Genomic DNA, 24,380 nt, shown 5'->3' with positions numbered 1-24,380 from the left:
TAAAGGTTGTTAAATGTTCGCCGGTTCCCGCCTCCTCCTCCTCATAACAACGAACTGCGTTACAGTCCAATTTTCAAATACTTTTTTGTTTCAAATCAAAGTTTGTAGAGTTGTGGTTCTCATCTGATTGGTTTAGTTAATGCCTTGTAACTCTTTAATGAAGACCTTTTGAAAAATCCCAATGGGTAAAAATGAATGGAAAAAATACTTTCGGAACCAGCGCCGCTAAAAAAGGGTGGCAATGTTGCACTCTATACTACAAAAAAGTCTTATTTAAAAAAAAGATGTGGTTTCTTTTATCTTTATATTCTATTAAAATGATTGGCTCACTCAGACATGATGCAACATCATGACATCACACAAGTCCTATGAAATGTAATTGCTGAATAATTGCAGTTCATGCTACAGTTCACTAATGGATGCTGAAAGAAGTGGAGCATCGCAGAGCCTCTATTGCTCCAACTACAAAATATGTATAAAGTACTGGCAACAGATGGCAGTAAAACATCAAGAAGCTGCAGACACAGCAACACACACACACACACACACACACACACACACACACACACACACACACACACACACACACACACACACACACACACACACACACACACACACACACACACACACACACACACACACACACACACACACACACACACACACACACACACACACACACACACACACACACCTTTAAAACACCAAAGCTAGAAATAAGAAAGGACTTTTAGTTCATGCCACATTGCAAGTCCAACAGGAACAGCAATAACAACAAGCGACTATTTGATGGTGGATAATCTCAGCACCATCAACCCAATTCTCTGTTGGCCCATGGATAATGTACAGATAAATATATGTTTATGCTGATTAAGGGCTATTAAACAGGTTCTTGCATTCATTCATGCACCCACTGTGACTTTTCACTGCTCCTCATCTGAATGAGAGCCATTAAGAGTCACAATTGCTGCACTCATTGATCATTTTTTTTCACATTGTCCAAAACATATCAATAGCTCAAACGGACTGTGTCATCATAAGCAACCTTAGATGAATGTAGAATTGAAGAGCTTTGTTCCCACATGCATGCTTTTTGAGAGCCAAGCAGACGCGTCAAAGGCCGGTGGCAAATAACAAGCTTCCCTTGATCACCCCCACCGAGGGAGCCGATAAAGACAGGCGCAGCCCCTCAGACTCACTCAGCCAGCTGCACTGACTTTCCTGCATTAAAGTGTCAACCCATTTTTTGCATAACAAGCTCACTCGAATGGCTTCAGTTATTTTGGGCAGCCTGTGTTCTTAGTCATGTCTCCAGCTGATCTTCCAGACCCAAATTACAGGCGCGCCCTATGGCTTTGACACGCTGCTCCAGATGAGGAGTCTGACTACTTTCCTGATTAAAAATAACAATGCTTACAGCCTGCCAGACACAAATATTAATCTCAGAAAGCTGGTATATTTTCAAAGCATGCATGAAAGAAACATTTGAAGAGCAGCTGTATTGAAAATATGGTGATTACAGTGAGAAGACTTTAAAAATCTAAAATCATTCCAATCCCCAATAGTACCTGCGAAATGGACTTCAATGTCCATTTGGACATGTTAAATAAGCACATGAGATGTGATTTATTGACTATGTATATATATATATATATATATATATATATTAGTGCTGTCAAACGATTAAAATATTTAATCGCGATTAATCGCATTAATGTCATAGTTAACTCGCGATTAATCGCACATTTTTATCTATTCTAAATGTCTCTTGATTTCTTTTTGTTCATTATTTTTTCTCATTTTAATGCTCTTATCAACATGAAAAAAGTGGATTGCTTGCTTTGTGCACATTTTTTTTATTGAAAACAACATAGGCAATACTGTGTTCAATTTCACACTAACATTCTCACTTGGAGCAAATAATTTCTTTGTAACACAATGTAACACTGTCCATCAATAAAAGGGTGAAAGAAATACTGACGAGGTACTGATATTGACGAGGGGGCGGAGAATTCGCATCAGCTGTGTGTGTGTGCTTGGCCATCATCAAGTGGTACTTCAGACTGGACGTGCTGCGATGATGATAGCTCAGTTCATAACGACAAAACACACAGATCACTTTGGTCTAGTCAATGGAACCATTTGCCAACTTTTTAAAAGTAAACTTTCCATTCAGAATCTTATTGGCATCCATTTCGGCGTCTCGCGCTCGTCATCCACTCAAAACGTAACTTTAACCTATTTGGCCGGCTCGCAAGCCCAAACAAGTGTGTGTGCGCGTGCCTGTTGTTTTGTTTCCGGTCTAGCTAGATCCACTTGCGCTTTGGTCTACGAAGCAACAAAACGTCCTCGCACGGCGCAAGCCCTTGAAATGAATGGGTTTCATAGCGCAGCGCCGCGCATGCCGCGTCCTTTTGCAAAAGCATGTGAAAAAAAAACTACAAAGTTTGCTAGACCAAAAAGGCCGTTAATAACGCGTTTAACTGACAGCCCTAATATATATATATATATATATATATATATATATATATATATATATATATAGATGTATGTCTTTATTATGAACAGGATTATTAGGAACACCTGTTCAATTTCTCATTAATGCAATTATCTAATCAACCAATCACATGACAGTTGCTTCAATGCATTTAGGGGTGTGGTCCTGGTCAAGACAATTTTCTGAACTACAAATTGAATGCCAGAATGGGAAAGAAAGGTGATTTAAGCAATTTTGAGCATGGCATGGTTGTTGGTGCCAGACGGGCCTGGTCTGAGTATTTCACAATCTGCTCAGTTACTGGGATTTCCACACACAACCATTTCTAGGGTTTACAAAGAATGGTGTGAAAAGGGAAAAACATCCATTATGCGGCAGTCCTGTGGGCGAAAATGCCTTGTTGATGCTAGAGGTTAGAGGAGAATGGGCCGACTGATTCAAGCTGATAGAAGAGCAACTTTGACTGAAATAACCACTCGTTACAACCGAGGTATGCTGCAAGCATTTGTGAAGCCACAACATGCACAACCTTGAGGCGGATGGGCTACAACAGCAGAACACCCCACTCATCTCCACTACAAATAGGAAAAAGAGGCTATAATTTGCAAGAGCTCACCAAAATTGGACAGTTGAAGACTGGAAAAATGTTGCCTGGTCTGATGAGTCTCGATTTCTGTTGAGACATTCAAATGGTAGAGTCAGAATTTGGCGTAAACAGAATGAGAACATGGATCCATCATGCCTTGTTACCACTGTGCAGGCTGGTGGTGGTGTAATGGTGTGGGGATGTTTTCTTGGTACACTTTAGGCCCCTTAGTGCCAATTGGGCATCGTTTAAATGCCACGGCCTACCTGAGCATTGTTTCTGACCATGTCCATCCCTTTATGGCCACCATGTACCCATCCTCTAATGGCTACTTCCAGCAGGATAATGCACCATGTCACAATCATTTCTTGAATCATTTCAAATTGGTTTCTTGAACATGACAATGAGTTCACTGTACTAAAATGGCCCCCACAGTCACCAGATCTCAACCCAATAGAGCATCTTTTTGGTGGAACGGGAGCTTCGTGCCCTGGATGTGCATCCCACAAATCTCCATCAACTGCAAGATGCTATCCTATCAATATGGGCCAACATTTCTAAAGAATGCTTTCAGCACCTTGTTGAATCAATGCCACATAGAATTAAGGCAGGTCTGAAGGCGAAAGGGGGTCAAACACAGTATTAGTATGGTGTTCCTAATAATCCTTTAGGTGAGTGTATATATATATATTAGGGGTGGAGCCGAACCCGAATACGGTATTCGGAAAGGCACAAATAACGTGTTTTTTACGAATACTTATTTCGAACAAATACTTTAGAAAATATTTGTATTCGGGAACAAGAAAAACTTTATATCAAAAAGCTGCGTTTCCTCACGAGACCGCAGTGCGCGAGTGAGTGAGTGACGTTCAGGAAGAGGTGACTGACACAGGCTGCTCCACACAGCAACAGAGAGGGCTCGGCTGAGCGAAAACACACTTAACTGCATTACTATTTTTGTTGAATAGATTTTTGTACCTTAACTGGGTTCCGGAGGCAGTTTATAACTTTCGGGAAGTGGAGTTTGATCGGGAGATTATTTCATTACGCTGCATTATTGACGTATGCAGCCGGGTGCTCTCATGTTCGCTCTGTTTACGTAGCTCTGTTAGCTCCGTAATTATTTGTTTTTATTACATGGCTTGGTTGAATTCTAATGTAGAATGCGGTCTGTTATTTCCATGGTTATTTCTTAATAACAGACCGCTGCCAAGTATAACACACCGTTGCCACGAAAAACAGAGCGTTGCCATGGATTCTAAACGTAGAGACGGAACGGACTATTTTTTTTAGCGGAAGCAATACAATAGTTTTTAAATCAATAAACTCCTTTTTAAATCAATATTTTGAGTCAAATTATTGATTTATTTGGTAGGTAGCCATGTAGTAAAAGGGATAATGTATAGCGAGGTGGTTGTTATAGCGAATACAAACCCTTCAGGCTGATTCAAGACCCCTCCGCTTCGCGTCAGGCTCATAATCAACCGCCTCGCTATACATTATCCCTTACTTATTCTGTCTGTTCAGCGTCCTCCAACAAGGACGGGTGGTGGTGGGATTCATAATGTTCACAATGGTATTTTATTAGTTGTTGGTTTAACCATGGATGAGGTAATGGCTGTTATGTTATTTTCTTTTCAATGACGTTCCTTGGTAGGCTACATGTTCATTGCTGGATTTATATAATTAAAGAATACTTACACTATAACGTAAATTAGAAGTGTAACGCAAAAAAACTAGATTTTTACGCCTATTTTGGATTTTACTCGAATACAAATACAAATACTTTCCCCCCCTCAACAAATACAAATACAGATACAAATACCGGCTGCTTTGCACACCCCTAATATATATATATATATATATATATATATATATATATATATATATATATATATATATATATATACACACACACACATATATATGAATGGATGGATGAAGTGGACTCCTACAGATAGATGTGTAGGAAGCAGCGTACACTTGTGTCGGGACAACATGAATTGAAGCGTAGCCAATGCAAATGGAGCAAAAATGACTCATCTTGCACTACAAAAATCCCTCTAAAAATGTCCTTCCTCCTGATGCCACATGCAACTGTTGACCAAGTAGATTCACAGCAGCTTTTATTTTTTTAGGAATGAGCTCCTCCAAATGTTCTGTTTGAGTACACATTCTTGCCTTGTTGTTGACGTATTTAATATTTAGAATAATTTTATGGTCTTAAATGTAATACCATAAGCAAAGTAAAATTCAACAACTGGGGGGACAAAATATACAGCACCAACATGGGGTCTCAGCAGTTGCTGGGAAATAAATAGGAAAAGAAGCAAAAATATCTGCAGATCTAATACATTAATCCACAGAGCAGCCGTATTAAGACTTCTTCCTTTTTTTCCAAGAAAAAACAGCAGTAGTTCCCCAGGAATAAATGGCATACATTTAAATAATAATATGTGCTAGGGAATGAAAAGTTAATGTGTAATAAAGGACAGGACACAATGGTGTGTAATGCAGAGGCTCAAGCTTGTTGACCTTTGGCTTTGTGTTAACAGAAATGACTCGCACAGCAGACTTGGTTGAACGCCAGTCGCAGCAGAAGCATCTGGCAATATATGCAGAAATACATACACACACAGGCAACAGACTAGGAGGAACTCAAAGGGTAAACAATAAGTCGCCACCGCAAGTGTTTAACCTAATTTAACCTGTCTGCTGCGCAGACTAGTACTACACCAGATTGAACCAAACTCAACATTGAAAAGCCTCCAGCAATACATATGCAAGATCAACAGACCACATTAAATGGGTAACCTTACATGCAGTGTATAGAGCATGTCGACTGCTAATGGTATGTGTTAAAAAAAAGCCGACAGCAATGTATACTTCTTATTTGCTGTATATCTATTCAAAACAAGACAAAAAAGCCAAAGAAAAACTCCAGCAGGCAGAAAAAAGAAGAGGAGGGCCGAACTGCTCAGAAACAGCACAGTCAAACTGTGTTCACAAAGTATGAATTAATAAGATCCACGTATGAATTAAAGATTGTTCTTCAAGTGAATTGAATACATCAAACATTCACAACAGAATGTTATTCCCAGAAATGGGAGAGAGGGAGAATGAGGTGTAAGTTTCAGACTTCTTTAAAGCTCAGATGTGGGCTTTGATGTCTGAAATCTAGATCAGCAGTTTAGGAAGACTGATCAAAAACTTTGGACTAAAGTATTTCTTCCATCTTTTCTTGAAGTGAGGAAGCGGTGGTATATTGCGCAGTCGAGTCGACTCATCCACTTGTCACTTGATATGAATTTATGTGAGCTGAGTAAGATCAGATAAGATAGAAATTTATTGATCCCTGAAGGGAAATTTGCTTGTCACAATGGCACAGTGTCACGCAGAACACAACACTGCATCATGGGTATGCATCAGTAAACACAAAAGGGCAAGATAGAACAGAACAAAATGAACACCATAATAGAGTGAATCACTTCAATACCTCTACAATTAAAACATGAACACATAATAAACAGCATACAGTTTATAAGCTGCACACAAGTGGCTAACAGAAGTTATTTTTAATCGATAGCTCCAAGTGAAGATGCTGTTATAAATATAGTCAACGTTTATTATCCACTGGATAATTTTTTTTCCCCCTCTACACTATGCATGTATTTGATCCAGACATATATCAAAGTATGTACAGTGAGGCACATAGTTACTCTAAGCATTATGTAGCATTATACAGTGCTCTGTACACTAGAGTTCCTGCATGAATGTAATACTAGATGAACTACTGCATTTGACAAAATGGTTCAAGATAGAGTAGAGCTCACTGCGTGGGATACTGTATCCAACAAAGCAATGCACTCAACCTGACCTTCCGTACTGTGATGAATGAACCACAAGTAAAACCAACAGCAATTTTAACTTTTTTGATTTTTAACTGTACTTTTATACAGGGTTGAGTAAATTATTTTTTATTATTTACACACACACACACATGTACACGCACGCACGCATGCACGCACACATGCACGCACGCACATTGTGTTTTCATTTTTTATGGGGAATTTCCATAGACATTATGAGTTTTATACTGTACAAACTGTATATTCTATCCACCTACAATAAAACTACCCCTAAACCTACCCATCACAGAAAACTATCTGCATTATTACATTTTCAAAAAACATCACTTATATCACAATATGACTTATAAGCTGTTTTTCTCAAAATATTTTAACTAACATTTCTCCTGGTGGGATTTCAAACAGTGATTAGTAGTATTATCCAATGTTCAGGGAATTACTTCATGTTTGTGGGTATTTCAAACTAGTGATGGGGTCGAGACCGCCAATGCCGAGTCCGAGTCAAGACCGAGTCTTTGAAGGGTCTAGTCCGAGTCGAGACCGAGTCCCTTGGTTTTCAAATAGTCGAGTCCGAGTCAAGATCGAGTCTTTGAAGGATTTGAGTCCGAGTCGAGACCGAGTCTTTGAGGAAGCAAGTCCGAGTCGAGATTTTGTCTCGATTTAATATCACCCCAGTTAATAATCAACATTAAGGCCTACAGCCTAAGCTAGATTGGGAGTTGTTTAGAGGAGCAGTCTTAACGTCTTAACATGGACTATGCTTTTACTATCATTAAAAAAATCCCTACCGCATGCATCATCTTCTGCCTATTTTTCTAAAATGCTTCAACAGTGCTGCTCTTTCATCAACATGTTAAGCCCACCCTGACTTTTTTAATCATAGTTAGGACATGCAGAGCAAATTAACATTTTCTAGTTGCATGTCTAAATTAGTAGGCTTAGCTACTTTATAATATTTTCCAATATTTCCCAATTTTAAATATTTTGACAATACACTCAAATTCAGTATCTTTTAAAACTTTATTCCCACATAACTAGTGATGGGGACGAGACCCCCTATGCCGAGTCCGAGTCAAGACCGAGTCTTTGAAGGGTCGAGTCCGAGTCAAGACCGAGTCTTTGAAGGAACAAGTCCGAGACGAGTCCGAGAAAGCAGAAATTGATACTCGAGTACTACATCACTATTTCAAACTGAAAAGAAGGAATATGCATCATTTAAAGTGGTTACATAAATCATCGTTCCAATTTCTTTCCAATATAATTCAAATCATATTCAGCAGTTAAACTGTAAGAGGCATGCTAAATTTAATTTTATTGCTTCTGGTGCTTTGTACCATCCAGCTTGATGATAAATGAATAAGTAATCCATAAGTAATGGTGCAACTTGACATGTTTCCATTAACTGAGACAATTGACAAGGTTTTCAATCATTCTTCAACAGGTTTTTCAACAGCTGCTATAATTCTGTTGGCCTCATCTATAAACATTGACATCTCAAGTGCTGAAGAACATTCACCAAACAGACCATTGACACAGACCTAAGCATCTCAAACTCCCTGTACTGCCCTCCTTCAGTTATATATCATCAGTGGCCAATGAGTCACATTACTTTCTCCAGAGCCTGATTTTTCAAGTGACCCTTTACACTGAGGCAATGCAAAACCTGAGACGATGGGAATCCCCACAACAGGTTTAAGATAATAAAAAGGAGAAGTCACAGGAAGGACTTGTTCATAGGCTATATGATTGTGTAGCATTTAATTAAAAATATATATGGAGTTAACCCTCCTTTGCGTTACACTTGATGTTAAAATGGCTGCAGGGATTTTCTCCCATTCAGACACAAGAGGTTAGGCAGTCAGCATTCCCATTCATCCCAAAGGTGGTTCAGGTCTGGGCTTTATGCAGGCCAGTCAGGATTCTCCACACCAGACTAAGTAAATCATTTCTAGATGCACCTCAGGTGATTGTAAAGCTGAAACAAAATGGCTTATGCTTGTCTATGAGATTGCACAGCTGTATGATTGATTTTCTGCACAGATGTATCTAGAATAGCCAAACCCATTAATTATAACTGGATGTCTATGTGTCTTGGCCATGAATGCACACGCATAGCCACAAAACTCATGCACAGCACACCACACATACAAAAATGGCAAACTCATTTACGGTAGTTAAAAAGAATAATTAAATCACGTGACATTTAGACTCTCTCCTCTAATGAAAGGTACCACGCTTCTTCCAGCTGCATTGAGATTCTGTTCAAGTGCCACTTGGCTGACCTTGATCCAGGTCCATGCAACGCGTGATCTCATCAGATCTTCACGGCTCAAGCAGACCCAGAGAGATGACCTCAAAAATCAAGAGGCAGAATTATTGATATCGACAATGCCTTTATTCTCACCGTCTAACAGGAGGAGGAGATTAGACTCTCATGGAGGTCAGGGACAGGGCACATATACTGTATATGGAGATGAAGATATATCAGGATATTAAGATTATCATCAACCAGAAGATGAAGACATTAGGCTTTGTAGGAGTAAATATAGCTAAACATTACTGTGCAGCAACTTCAATTACAGTAATGTGTTCATCTTTTAATCTGCATATTGATTCTAAGTGTATTTTTTGTTATTTCGTGGAATTTGTCAATTTCACACATGCACACAAAGAAATCTATACAACAGGGTGAATTTTATTTTCTAATATTTTTCTAGAATTTCCTTTTTCAATTGTTAATGCAAAAGACTTTTGCTTTAAACAGGTGAATCTCTCCCAGTTGTCTTCAGCATCAGTTGTTGGCACACCATGGTGCATGTGCATTTGTTTGCAATGATGTCTTTAACTTGCTGTTATCTTAATGTTATTTAAATGGCAATACTGCACTCCTTTTAAAAGATTTTAGTTGCTGGTGCATATTGGCCAATTCAAGACACTTACTGCTTCAGACACCATGCTGTGTCAATTGCTGATTCAGTTTTTAACTTTTTATCCTGTCGAACTTGCAGTTGAACCTTGCTGCCTTTTAAGGAGATTTTAAATAAATGTACAATTTTGATACTTAAGACACTTTCTGACTGTTATCACATGCTGCCTCTGTAGTTGACTCTCCAATTTCTGGTTTCTTACATTTGTGTTTTTGCTTAGCAACAGTAACCATTAATCTTATAAATATAACCTGGGATCTTAAAATAGTTCACCCCACATTTAAAATTTTGTCATTATTTACTCGCATCACGCCGTTCCAAACCTTTATTGACTGACTTTCGTCCAGGGTGCAAAAAAGAAGATATTACGAATGATATTTCAAATGTTATCGGTTTTGTTTACTGTTATTAATTATATATTTTGTTTATTATATAATGGGGCCCGAAACAACATTGGACCCTATAAATTTTCATTGTATGGACAAAAAGATTTTTTGGGTGCTCCACAGTGAGAAAAAGTCTTGGAACTACATGATGGTAAGTAAATGATGAAATAATTAATATATTTTAGTGAAAAATTTATTTAAGTGTTACTGATGCTCCTGCTCTAGAATGTCAAATGCATTTAATAATTTAAAGGGGTCATAACACGGATTTTTACACACCGTGTAAAACACACACACACACACACACACACACACACACACACACACACACACACACACACACACACACACACACACACACACACACACACACACACACACACACACACACTCTGCCTGAAATGATCTGTTTTTAAGGGGCGGCTACTTTAAGGCTTGTCAGTAAACAGCAACTGTTATGATTGGCTAACGCCATTGCATTGAAAACAGTATCAACGCCCCCTCGATATTGTACGTGAGTAAGTGTTTAAAGAAAATTATCCATATAAAACTGTACAAACATTTACAAACAAAGCATTATGAAATAATTTACTTACGGTCTGTGATGCAGCTGCTGTCAGATTCAATACAGTTAACTGCTTCATCTTTCAACAAAAGTTTCTCTTTGCAAACTCTCCATTACACTGTGCCTCGTGAAAAAACAACAATGAATAAACATATAAACCCTTGACGCGTTTATATGTATATGTATCTTTCAACAAAAGTTTCTCTTTGTAAACTCTCCATTACACTGTGCCTCGTGAAAAAACAACAATGAACAAACATATAAACCCTTGACGCGTTCTGGGATGCCATTAAACCATCCACTTGTTTTCACCGCTGGGATCCTTCTGAAGTCTGTACAGAGATGCAAATGAGCTGTTTAAACTGGACGCGTCAAAGCAAACTTTCTTTCAATCTTCCATTTGTCCTGTTGTCGACAGACTCAAGCGCGTGGAGTATGTCAGAAACTTCTGTATACTGTATGCAGTGTAGATAGCGTCAGTGATTATAATGGGTTTTTGACGTGACACTCTCATCCGGTGTAGGTGAGCCTAAGCTACTGAAGGCCAGTGGGCGGGGCCAATGATGCGATGATGTATAACTATTCATCATGTCAAATGCAAATATATTTACCTGTGTGATGTCAAAGATCCCGCAATATCAAAAAAAGCTGCTTTTGGAGCTTATTAAATACATTTTTGTTTTTTGTTTTTTATGAGGAGGACGTTTGAAGCTATGATGCTTTAATAGTACAAAGCCCTCTTATTTGTCAAAAGATCAAGGCAAATTTGATTTATCATATCATGACCCCATTTAATTTCTCATTCTGTACCATTTGAATCAGGTATTTCTAAAGGATTATATGCACAATTTTTTACAGTATCTCACAACATCATTTAAAGTCTTTTTGGAAATGGATGTGCCAATGTCAAAAGAATGACTCATTGGAATATTGATAAAAAAGAAATCAGACATTCAGAAAAGTGCAGATGACACATCTGACAATATCTCCATTCCATCAGCCAGAGTATTTCCTCAGACGAGTGACAGAAGGAGAGAAACCTTCTCCAAGCCCTAAGAGAGGAGACCGCTGAGTCAAACAAGACAGCAGGAATATCTAGAGACAACTGATACAGGCTGTCGGATTGTTAAGTTAGAAGTGCTAGGCATCTAAACACATCCCCTATGGGAGAAAGGCTGTTCAAGAAACCCATCAAATATACAAGTGAAATCAGCACTCTAATGGCTGCGGACTGGACTGCATTGGCTAAAATAGTTAAAAAAAAAATGCACTAAAATGTTGCTTAACTGCTCTCATACCACCATTACATCTGGAGAGATTTCATTAAACTACATGCATCCAGGGGTGAGATAAAATGTAATTGAATAAATGAAAGCAAAGCATAATGATACATAAAACATGTAGACACTGTAGTTTTATAAACATGAAACATTTACTAATATCAATACAAATTTGTTATACTTTTTGAGAGGACAATTAATTAATCTCAGGTTAAGTCTATTAGGGCTGTCAATCATTACAAAATTTATCGATTGTTGTATTCCATCTACAATAGTTTTAAACTATTGCCCTACTGTATGAACAAATGTAGGATTTTGTCTCTGTTTTCCATGACTGTGCCATTTTTAAGATGCTCTGTCAAGGTCAGTATTGGGGAAGGCACGATTGTGATATTTGTTTTCAATGCATTGTTTTTTAAAACAATTAATTGCACTAAATAAACACATTACATTGAAAGACCTAATTCTAATATTTTATGATCCACTCGCACTAATACAGTAGTTATGCTAATAGTAAATAGCATGCAATTCTATTAACAGCATCTTGACATTTAAGTCTTTTGAATTCTAATGCAAATAAGTTCTGCAATATATTCAAGCACGGTCATCTTTACTAAATAGAAATCATAATAGTAATAGAGCAAGTTTGTGGCCTAAAATACATTTTCTATTTGAGTAGTTATATGTATAAATGTTCATTTCATTATATTAATTATGAATTTATGTGCAAGTGGTGACTGGCTCCCTCAAGATAATGTTAATTTGCATTATTATTAGGTGATGAAACGAACAAAGACTATGTAAGCCATATGAAAAAGCATCTTTGATGTGACTCCCACAGCATTCACATGTCAAAACTCATGAGTCCAAAGCATGAGATTCATAAAGCCAAGAAAAGAGCCGCTGCCATTTATAAATGATAACACATTCAATATTAAAACTTGTAGCTGTGATATACTGCAGGAGCATATAAAATTGGCATATAGGAAACATGCATTAAATTGACTTCTGAATATTCAAGAAAAGCCAAACACTTAAACGAGTTTCTTCAACTATGGCACTTTAATTTCCCAGAGGTTGATTTTGATTAAAACAGCTTTCTATTTTTTTCTTCTTGTTTTTATATGAAGTTCAAATTAAAAACTTTTGGAAATTTTTTATTGGCCTCATCCTTTTTTAGTAGTTTTGCTACTTTGGCGAGAGATTATAATAATCCATATAAAAATTCTTCTGATCAAAGTCATACAGCATGCTAGTGTGAAAATTCAAAATCGCTGTAGGAAATGGTACATGAATAAATGTTCTGTAATATGAAAGAACTTTGTGTTCAATTAAATCCAAACGGTTAGAGTAGTAAAATGCAGATTAGTTAATAAAGAATAATTTCTTGTACAAACAATTTCTTGACAGCGCACTGTAAAAAAAAAAAGAAAAAAAAGAAAAGAAAAAAATTACAAATACATATTAAAAAATAATATACTTTTTTTATCAGAAGCAAAACTGCACAAGATATTAGGTCTTTTTAAGTCTGTGTTTATTAAGTATTTTCAGAGAATATGTTATTTTCCTTACATATTGTCAAGTTTGTACCTGTTTGTTTTCATTCTTAGTCACATGTCTTTTGTTTTCCCGCCACTCATCCATTGCCATGCCTACCGTCATTAGTTCATCTTCATCACCTGTGTCTTGTTAATCACCTTCATCTGTGTCACCTGGTTATGTTCATCAGTGTCTGTATTTAGTTCATTCAGTTCAGTCAGTCTTGGTCTGTAGTTAAAGTCAAATGATTGTGTGTGAGTTGTTCCAGCCTGTCTGCCTGCACCTGTTGGATTGTATTTAGTAGTAAACGTTTTGAATTTGAGCCTTTTTGTTCTCTTCATCTTCTTCAACCCGCACCAAACCGTGACAGAACTACAGACCGCCCTAAAATGGATGACAGGGTTGGAATAATTGTCTTGGCCCAGGAGAGCCAAAATCTTCAAGTGTTTGCCTTAGGCTTTTGCCACCTTGCTGCTTATAGCAACCTCGACACGAGCACATTGTTCTGGATCGGGCCCACATTTAACCAGCCTTTAGACCTCCCAGACACCACCTGTCTGGATTGGAGGGCGACCGTCATCCGGTGTCTGGAGAGTGTCGAGCCTCAAGTGTCGAGCCGTCATCCGGTGTCTGGAGAGTGTCGAGCCTCGATCTGGGACACAGCCAGTCCCAGAGCCTCCACCCCGGGACACAGCCAGTCCCAGAGCCTCCACCCCGGGACACAGCCAGTCCCAGAGCCTCCACCCCGGGACACACCCAGTCCCAGAGCCTCCACCCCTGGCCCCGTCCAGCCCAGAGCCTCCACCCCTGGCCCCGTCCAGCCCAGAGCCTCCACCCCTGGCCCCGTCCAGCCCAGAGCCTCCACCGCTGGCCCCGTCCAGCCCAGAGCCTCCACCACTGGCCCCGTCCAGCCCAGAGCCAGATCACGTCACGACTGCTCAGCCAGAGACTGCTCAGCCAGAGCCTGTCTAAGAGCCCGTCACCACACCAGAGCCCGAATTCTCACCCAGCCTCCCTCTCCCACCCCCTCCTAGCCATCACCTTTCGACCTTTCCTCCACCACTGCCTGGCAGCCCCTCTGCTCCCCCTGCGTGCTTTGAGGAGGTGGGGGGGGGGGGGGGGGGGGGGAGAGAGAGTAATGTCACATTTGCTTTCATTCTTAGTAACATGTCTTTTTGTTTTCCTGCCACTCATCCGTTGCCATGCCTACCGTCATTAGTTCATCTTCATCACCTGTGTCTGTCTCACCTTCATCTATGTCACCTGGTTATGTTAAAGGGTAACTAAGCACTAAAACAACTTTTTAGTTAATGATTTGTAAGAATGGAGCTTCATAAATGCTGTTCTTTGATTCGAGTACATTTTTTGACATTTGGGTATGAAGTGTTTTCATTTTCAAATATATGGTGTAAAAACGTCTGAGTGCTGCCCTCTTCAGGTTAAACGGAAAGATAGTGAAGTAGGGGTACTCTGAGATGTACTCTACTCTATGTCACGCCATTGGTGCGAGTTCACCACACCCTTGGCAGCCCCTGGTATAAAATCATCTGGATTCGTCAAAACTACTGTATCGAGTCAGGAGTTGGAATTACGAGTATTGAAAACGATCGTCATGATGTGAGTTGAGCATATATTTTTAATCACAATTTATGTTCCTTAGGCTAAAGTTAACCCTCTGGTGTTGACAAACATGCGTTTTGCTGGATATTTTTTTCACACAGCAGCAAAATATACTGAACGTAATAGTAATAATAATCCTTAAAAGAATGACCTCAAAATGACTGAATATAAGATGCAGGAGTTAAGACCGCAGTTTGAGCCAGTGGCTCGAATTGATATGTTTCTGGCCTTGTGTCCACACAGACAATTCAACATCCTCCACTTCAGGTGAAGGTGGGGGAGAAAAGTCCTCTACTTCAAATGACTGCTCTGTTGCAAAGCTATTTGCGTCACTCCAGACACTCTTCATTTTAGCGAGTCTGACAGCAGCTGTCAATTAATCCGTCACTGCGGGTCTCAGGTGCACGCCCCCCCCCCCCCCCCCCCACTCAGCCCCGACCTCGGTTCGTCCCCTCTATCTCTGCTGGGCTCTGCCCACTTTTCCAGCATTTTTCAAATATTACTAGCGGGTGGAGTCAGGCTCTGACCAAGGGTTTAGTTACCCTTTAATCAGTGTCTGTATTTAGTTTGTTCAGTCAGTCTTGGTCTGTAGTTAAAGTCAAATGCTTGTGTGTGTGAGTTGCTCCAGCCTGCCTGTACCTGTTGGATTGTATTTAGTAGTAAACGTTTTGCATTTGAGCCTTTTTGTTCTCTTCGTCTTCAACCCGCACCAAACCGTGACACATATTTGGTAAATTGTAACAAACTTTCCAAGGTTAATGCTTAAATTCAAGAAAAAAAGGTTTAATATCTTCACAGTTCAGCTTCTAAAGCTAATTCATTTGTTTTACTAGTGTTAAAATGTTTTAAATCAGGACAAAAATACTAAAGAAAATAATCTTTTTCAGTGTAAAAATAAATTAAACAATTCTCACCTCACTGTAATTGGCACCAAGCTATGGTTCCTGATATTTTGATGAGCAGCTGTGGTCAAAACATGAGCACCACTGCAGCCCAGCCTGGCCACTGGTCTTTCACTCTGGAGAAACACATGGAGGAAACGGTCTCCGAAATTTTGCTCCCGGGCTATAAAGAAAGAAGGAATATGAAGAGATGAGGAAGCTTTCACTCAGAGCTTATCATAATGAAATTTAGCAATGACCTGTTTTCATTTGGGGCTAGAAACAATGTTTTAAGTCATACAAAATCTCTGACCTTCTTTAAAGTCACTCAAATGCTAGTTCATTCAAAATTAGTATGACATAATATATATATATATATATATATATTTTTTTTTAATGGATTTTTGAAGGCATCAAACCAAATTCTAACTCAGATAAATGGCAATCTTCTTGTTCTTTTTTTATTTTTCTTTACTTGTGATATCTGGTGTTATATTTCATAGACATTTTATAGTGACAAATGCAGTTTGACATTTGATTGGTTGTTTCTTTTGAAACATTGCCACAAGAAGAAATAAGTTACACACAAAAAGAATATTGTTTTTCTAATGTTTATTTGTGAAAATATTTCTACAATTTTTGTTGTTTACTGATTTATTGTGTTCAAACTCACAGTTTGGGTGTGAGTAAATGAATAATTTGTTCAACCAATTCATTAAAAATAACAAAACAAGTGACTGGCTTTATGAGCAAGTCAACCATTCACTGAGGAATGAAATTCTAGTATACCAGTTTGCAGACTTAATTTGATACTATTTTCATTTGCGGAGCAAAAATACACAAATAAACTGTCTAACTTTATTGGTAATACTTTACAATAAGGTTTCATTTTTTAACATTAGTTAATGCATCAACTAATATGAACTTACAGTGAGCAATACATTTGTTACAGTGTTTATTAACTTGATGTTAATAAAAATTCAGCAGTTCATGTTAATTCAGAGAGCATTAAAATGTTAAAGGTATAGCGGAGGATTTTCTTTTTCCGGGTGGGTAGCCTATACTATTGGTCCACCTAAGTGTCAATCATTCTGGTGATATGTTTACATAAGGCCGTCGTACGTGCTCGTCCATTCTGCGCATGCGCGCTTTCAGGTGTATTATGTGTGATGAGTTACGGTTTCAGCCATTCCTTTGAAAATGGCTGAGGGTCGAAAGAGAAAAAATGTATACGAAAGTGTATGATAAGAAGAGAAAGGCCGCAGAATATAGAAATAAGACCAGAGTGGTTTTGGGTGAATATTTCACTCGCTGGCGTGCGCTAAAACCACAGGTTGGGCTTCCCACTGATGCCGAAGATTCTACTAGACAGGAAAAGTTTGTCATGCTATTTGGAGAAATCCATTTAAAATCACTGCTAGTAAAAGTTAATGTAAGCTATGATTAGCGATGCTAGCCCTGGCACAAGTCATGCACCGCGTAGACACGGTAAACATCTCAATTTGTCTAAAGTAGCCTTATGACCAAATGGTAAATGGTATCACGCTGAAATATTCTAAAACCTTGTGTGTTCATTTTCGATAATTGCAATGTGTTCACCATAGTATTTATTACACAAATGCAACAAGCTACTTCTCCATTGCATATCATGTCTTGAGTCCTCGGTCACTCAACACGTTTAATAGGCGTTCCCTCTCGGAGCAAATAGAGTGTTGCACATGTGCATTTTTTTTAAAAATTGGATAGGGCGGGTCTTCTCTAAAATTCGGAAAGTTCCTCCGCTATACCTTTAATAAATACAAAATTCGACTTAATGTATTAGTAAATATTGAAATTAACATTAAGTAATGAATGCTGTAGAAGTATTGTTAATTCTTAGTTATGTTAACAAAAGTAGTTAACTAACTAATGAAAGCTTATTGTAAAGTGTTACCACTTTATCAATATCGCACTTGCATTCATGCTCTTGGTCTGACCATTTAGATTTGTTCTTTTATGATTCATACATTAACATTCAACGTTCATTTCCTTGTTCATTATTTGCAAACCTGCCACATCTGCCAACAATAAGTGGTAAATATAAATACACTGATTAAGTACATAAGCATATCAAGGTTTACAACATACAGAAGCACAAGGTAACAACTAAATCAATAAGCGCCCATTTTATTCCCATCTGAGCATGAGTAGTCACAACAATATTGTCAAGCTTCCTGCTTGCTGTGGCATATCTGGCAACAACCCCAGTGATTGCAGATGCACTTGACACCTACTGCATCAGCTCCAGTTGTATTTCTTCCCCTTTTTTATGTAAAGGGGATGGGGCGGGTGGTGTAAGGAAATGACAAATTACTCCTCATTGTCCCAATGGCCCTGTTACCCTGTACTGGGTCTAACGGAGCGTGCATCCTCTTGTCAGTACCTGTCACCTGTTATATTGGCTCTGCCTCTCGTCTGCTGATGACTGAAGCCCAGCGGGAGTCTGACGTGGTGCTCGTGGGACGGTTTTGTTTGGAGGGGAGCGAACAGATGAGATGCAGGTGTAACTCTTAACATTTTTCTACAATCTGATGCATGTCTTCTGATTAACTTCCTTTGATATCTAGAATTTTTTCATGTCTTAAATTTAAACTGGGGTGCACACCTACACATATGAGTGTTACAATCCAAGAGCGGAAAAACACTCGGACACAGGAGGTTAATTTAGTGATAGGCATATAAATACATTGAACTGAATTTAATCATTACATTACAGATTAGATACCAGTGGTGCTCCTTTTTCTTTAAGTTTCATAGAGATACATTGCGGTCCAAAACTCGTTTTAATAATTTATTTTTATGGAAAAAGTGTTAAAAGATGTTAAAACAAACATAAGTTATCATGAAGAGGAAATATTCGATATTATTTCTAGGCCATTAATCAAAAATGAATTTGTGGCATTGTAATATATAATATAGTATAATATAATATAATAGCCACGTTTTGTTTCATCTCTGCCACAACCAACACTGACAATAATATACCACACTGTAAGAATTTAAATGATTTGGATAAAATCAAAGTTCACTCACAACAGAAAAATAAATATGTAACTAATTACATTTGAACACACAAAATGAAGAGGAAATATTCAGTAAATATTCAAGTAATAATGTGAAATGGAGAATAATATAATATTAAAATTAGAAAAAAACAAGCGTTTTTACTAGTTGTCTATGACTTTACGACCACACGGTACAAATTGAAATTATTTGGATAAGATTGACATTGATCAAAAGTCCGCTCACCACTGAAAAATAAACAAGTTACTTATCACATTCATGCTGGGTTGGGAGATCATTCTAATTAAATCAGTCAGTTTCCCTCCTCTAAAATTGATGAATCTGTCACTAGCAGAACGACAGAGAGCTAACCCAAAATGCTTGCTCCATGTCTTATTTTACATGGCTAATCTATAAAAGGAAATTCATGAAGATTCTGACAGGTTGAGACATGAGATAAACACTGTCATATTGGCCGTGTCAGGTGAGCTGCATATGCAAGACTAATCTGACAGGATGGAAGTAAAATGAATTTTCTAACTTGACATCAAGAGCAATCTCATTCAAATATGACTTTCATCCAGCTCTGCCTTTAGTGCCAACAATTTATAGACATGACTCATCTCCCTATCAGGTTATTTAAATGTCAGGTGATTGCCAAGACCGCTGCTACTGATGTAATATGGGCTGCATTTTAGTCATTTGAAATAAGCTTGTAACTTTTGAACAATGTCGACTGCAAATGTGACAGTAAAATAATATGATTGATAAAGCACTTCACACTGAATGATAATATTTCAAACCTGTATCGAATCATTATGAGCACAATATTCAGCAGAACCACAAAAAGGGCCCGCCCACAATTTGTGACATCACACTCCTGCTTATGCTGACAGTTGCATTGACTGAGACAAATCAGACACAATTATTTGTTATATTTAACAAATTATCTTTAAAACCCCTCAACGAACAAGATATGTATGTGTATTATCATTACTGTCTTGTAAAGTGTCTTGTATTGTATTTTTGTATGTGTATTGCATGCTTTATGATAGAACCAACAGTTAATAACCTCACCTACCCCATGTTTGGTATCTACGAATTTGTATTTTGATGAGCTACATTATCGTGTATATTATACATATATTTCCATTTCCATTTCCCATGTACGTGTGCTTTGTGTGTATATGGTTGTTTAGATTTAGTTAATAAAACTTTGTCCACAATACATGAGTTCCCTGATTCTGACTGTTCTTGCAGATTAATGTCACTTAAACGATTACTGATCTTGCTACATGCTAAAAAAGAATTAATTTACTGTGGCCATGAAAAATACCCTTTCTGAGAATGAATAAATAATCAATACTGAGTAGAGCAGGTCCGAGCCTTTTGGGGGCCCTAAGCAGAATTTGATTTTGGGGCCCCCTCCCACTAGCCTGGTCCCACCAGACTCTCGTACATTTCATGTGTACATAGAGTCTGGCACCGCTCCATTGACAAGCGTTAACTTCCTTGTAGGCGAGTCTAAAACTATTGGATCTGCCCAGAGTCACTCTGGATCTGCCATAACCAAACGCTAACGTCTGGTCGTGACGTATGTCATGCGTATACGATGCTTATACAACATCATTGTCACCAACAAAACTAAACAAAGATTGTTCTTGCTCCGGCTTTAACTTTATGGTATTCGGCAGCTTTGCCACAACGGACCGAATGACTTCGCTCGCATCTTTCTCCGCTGCCATTACTGAACTTCAGCTCAAAATAACGCACAACATAAACGTCATCGTTCTCAGCCACTACCTCTGTTCGCTGATTGGCCCGGTAAAAAAGGATCGGAGAAAACCAAAGACTACAGCACAATCCCAGACCTAGTACTGAAGGAAAATGAAAATTGAGCGGAAGTATGTAGGAGGGCGGAGACAGGCTACCCTCCCACTACGCGAAGTCACCTGTGCTTGATGATTATTGACACAAATGTCACGCAATAATGATACATTATAAATGAATACAGTGATGTTATGTATTAATACAAAATAGATACTTAAATAAAAAAAGTTTTAACTTTTACTTTACTCATTTACTAACTCTTTGAAACTTCTTAAAACAAACTCTCAAAACATATAAAATAAATTATTTGCTAAAATAATGACAAAACTGAGAAATCAGGAACCTAATAATAGCAAGGGTTCAACAATGACAATTATTGTTGAAAACTGTAAAAATATTATTACTTCTCAACTGTCTCAATACAGTGTAACTGTCCTCAAAATCTTTTTTATTATTATTATTGTAACAGACTTTGTTGGATTGTACATGACAGAATCCAACAAAGTCTGTTACTATAATACCGGTAATGATGTACTGGCGCTCGTTGTATGTGTGTATGCACTATGCAGTCTATTTTTCCCCTCGGGGCTTGCCGTAGATAGGAATGGGTCGTGCGCACTTGGTACTGGAGTGTCGCGTATGGTACAATAATGTCAAATGTTTTTGAAATAAAAAGCCTGTTGAATTGCACTACTTGAAAAAAAATAGGCATTGCATTAACCATGCTTGCATTTTAATGCATTGTATTTTTAGGGCTTGCATTTTTATGGGCTGAAATTCAACATGGTTGAATATTTAAGCTGTGAATATTTCAATTAAAAACATTTCAAACACATTTTCATTATTAAAAAATCAATAATCCATATTCACCATTCATATTTCACTTCCAAAATATTCTAAATGTTTAAAAATAAAACCTATAATATTCAACAGGCAATTTTCGGTCCATTTTATTTCGCTTTGCAAATTCGCTTCTACAAATTCAGTGGTTCAAATTCGACAGTAAATTCAACATTGACGTCCAGGAACTGCAGGAAAAGCAGTAGATTGCCGAGCATAATCTCCATCTGCTGTTAGTCAACCTCACCAGCAGGGGGTGCAAGTGTGTGTTGTTGACGAAGACCAAAAAAATTAGAGCAAGTCATTCATTCATAAAACTCATTTACAGCAATGTAATTTTATTTGTGATTATTATGACGGCTGTTTTTGTTAAATTCGGTGCCTTCACGGTTACTTTTCCTGTGTAGCCTACATGCATATTTCTCTACCGTGAACGAGATCATAATGTTATTCCCCGATGCGTATATACAGATCCAATGTTACATTTTTGAGGTTGACATATATTTCTCTTGGTTGTTTAGTTGCCATAACTTTATATTGTGGCGATGTGCTGCATGCAGGCTATTAGGGTTTCCCTCAATACTTCAGGATTCCCCTGCTGGACATATACAACGCTTAACGTAGCTTAATGGACTATTGATGTAAAAGTTCAAACTCACAGGCAAGCAGAAGAACTCAGAATAACGCGCACAGCTGAGCGTTTCCCAGTGATAGACTGGCATAAAGATGGCTTGATGTTGGACATTCGCACATTTAGGGACCGTCTCTAAAGTGCATACGACTTTGGTATAAACGTTTCTAACTTCAATAGCATTTGAAGAGAACGACTTACAGTCATAAAACCAACTGTAAAGTGTTCATGTAGTGTCAGGCATAATCTGCACCCTTTGGATTTTTGATATTTATTCAAATAAATTTAAGTTTGCTATTGAAGTTAGAAACGTACATGCCAATGTTGCATGCAACCTTAGAGACGGTCCCTAAATGTGCGAATGTCCAATGTCAAGCAAATTTTAGATTTAGTCATAGCAGACGCTTTTACCCAAAGCGATTTACAGTTAAACTAACAATAGGAGGACAACAATATGCAAGTGCTATGATCACAGTTTAAGCTAATGCAATACACGTAGGCATTTTAGGACTTGGACACACACACATATATATATATATATATATAGGGAGAGAGAGAGAGGCAGAGAGAGAGTGAGAGAGAGAGAGAGAGAGAGAGCGAGAGAGAGAGAGAGAGGGGGGAGGGGGGGGGGGGGAGAGAATAGAATAGAAAGTGTTAGTATTAATTGATCAAGTGTTGATTTTATGCCAGTATATCACGAAACGCTCAGCATGAAACTTTGCGCGTAAAGTTTATAATCTGAGTCCATCTTCTTGCCTGTAGCCTATACAGGTCCTTCTAAAAAAATTAGCATATTGTGATAAAGTTCATTATTTTCCATAATGTAATGATAAAAATTAAACTTTCATATATTTTAGATTCATTGCACACTAACTGAAATATTTCAGGTCTTTTATTATTTTAATACTGATGATTTTGGCATACAGCTCATGAAAACCAAAAATTCCTGTCTCAAAAAATTAGCATATTTCATCCGACCAATAAAAGAAGTGTTTTTAATACAAAAAAAAAAGTCAACCTTCAAATAATTATGTTCAGTTATGCACTCAATAGTCAATACTTGGTCGGGAATCCTTTTGCAGAAATGACTGCTTCAATGCGGCGTGGCATGGAGGCAATCAGCCTGTGGCACTGCTGAGGTGTTATGGAGGCCCAGGATGCTTCGATAGCGGCCTTAAGCTCATCCAGAGTGTTGGGTCTTGTGTCTCTCAACTTTCTCTTCACAATATCCCACAGATTCTCTATGGGGTTCAGGTCAGGAGAGTTGGCAGGCCAATTGAGCACAGTAATACCATGGTCAGTAAACCATTTACCAGTGGTTTTGGCACTGTGAGCAGGTGCCAGGTCGTGCTGAAAAATGAAATCTTCATCTCCATAAAGCTTTTCAGCAGATGGAAGCATGAAGTGCTCCAAAATCTCCTGATAGCTAGCTGCATTTACCCTGCCCTTGATAAAACACAGTGGACCAACACCAGCAGTTGACATGGCACCCCAGACCATCACTGACTGTAGGTACTTGACACTGGACTTCAGGCATTTTGGCATTTCCTTCTCCCCAGTCTTCCTCCAGACTCTGGCACCTTGATTTCCGAATGACATGCAAAACTGAGCAACAATCCAGTGCTGCTTCTCTGTAGCCCAGGTCAGGCACTTCTGCCGCTGTTTCTGGTTCAAAAGTGGCTTGACCTGGGGAATGCGGCACCTGTAGCCCATTTTCTGCACACGCCTGTGCACGGTGGCTCTGGATGTTTCTACTCCAGACTCAGTCCACTGCTTCCGCAGGTCCCCCAAGGTCTGGAATCGGTCCTTCTCCACAATCTTCCTCAGGGTCCGGTAACCTCTTCTCGTTGTGCAGCGTTTTTTGCCACACTTTTTCCTTCCCAC

The 24,380-nt window shown here is 38.4% G+C and overlaps 1 protein-coding gene across 1 annotated transcript in view; it reads right to left on the bottom strand.

The window, feature by feature from the left end:
* eys (eyes shut homolog) overlaps nt 1–24,380 on the bottom strand; it is a 388,659-nt gene that overhangs the window by 34,960 nt on the left and 329,319 nt on the right. Inside the window, exon 36 of the mRNA XM_077236480.1 lies at nt 16,187–16,337. Coding sequence (XP_077092595.1) covers nt 16,187–16,337 — 151 coding nt within the window. The remainder of the gene's footprint in view (nt 1–16,186; nt 16,338–24,380) is intronic.

Source organism: Siphateles boraxobius, unplaced genomic scaffold (genome assembly GCF_051911475.1).
Source record: "Siphateles boraxobius isolate OS27281-9 unplaced genomic scaffold, OSU_SipBor_1 20, whole genome shotgun sequence".
Taxonomy (NCBI): Eukaryota; Metazoa; Chordata; class Actinopteri; order Cypriniformes; family Leuciscidae; genus Siphateles; species Siphateles boraxobius.
The sequence above is the reverse complement of the archived record's forward strand: the minus strand, read 5'-3'. Positions and strand labels throughout refer to the sequence as shown.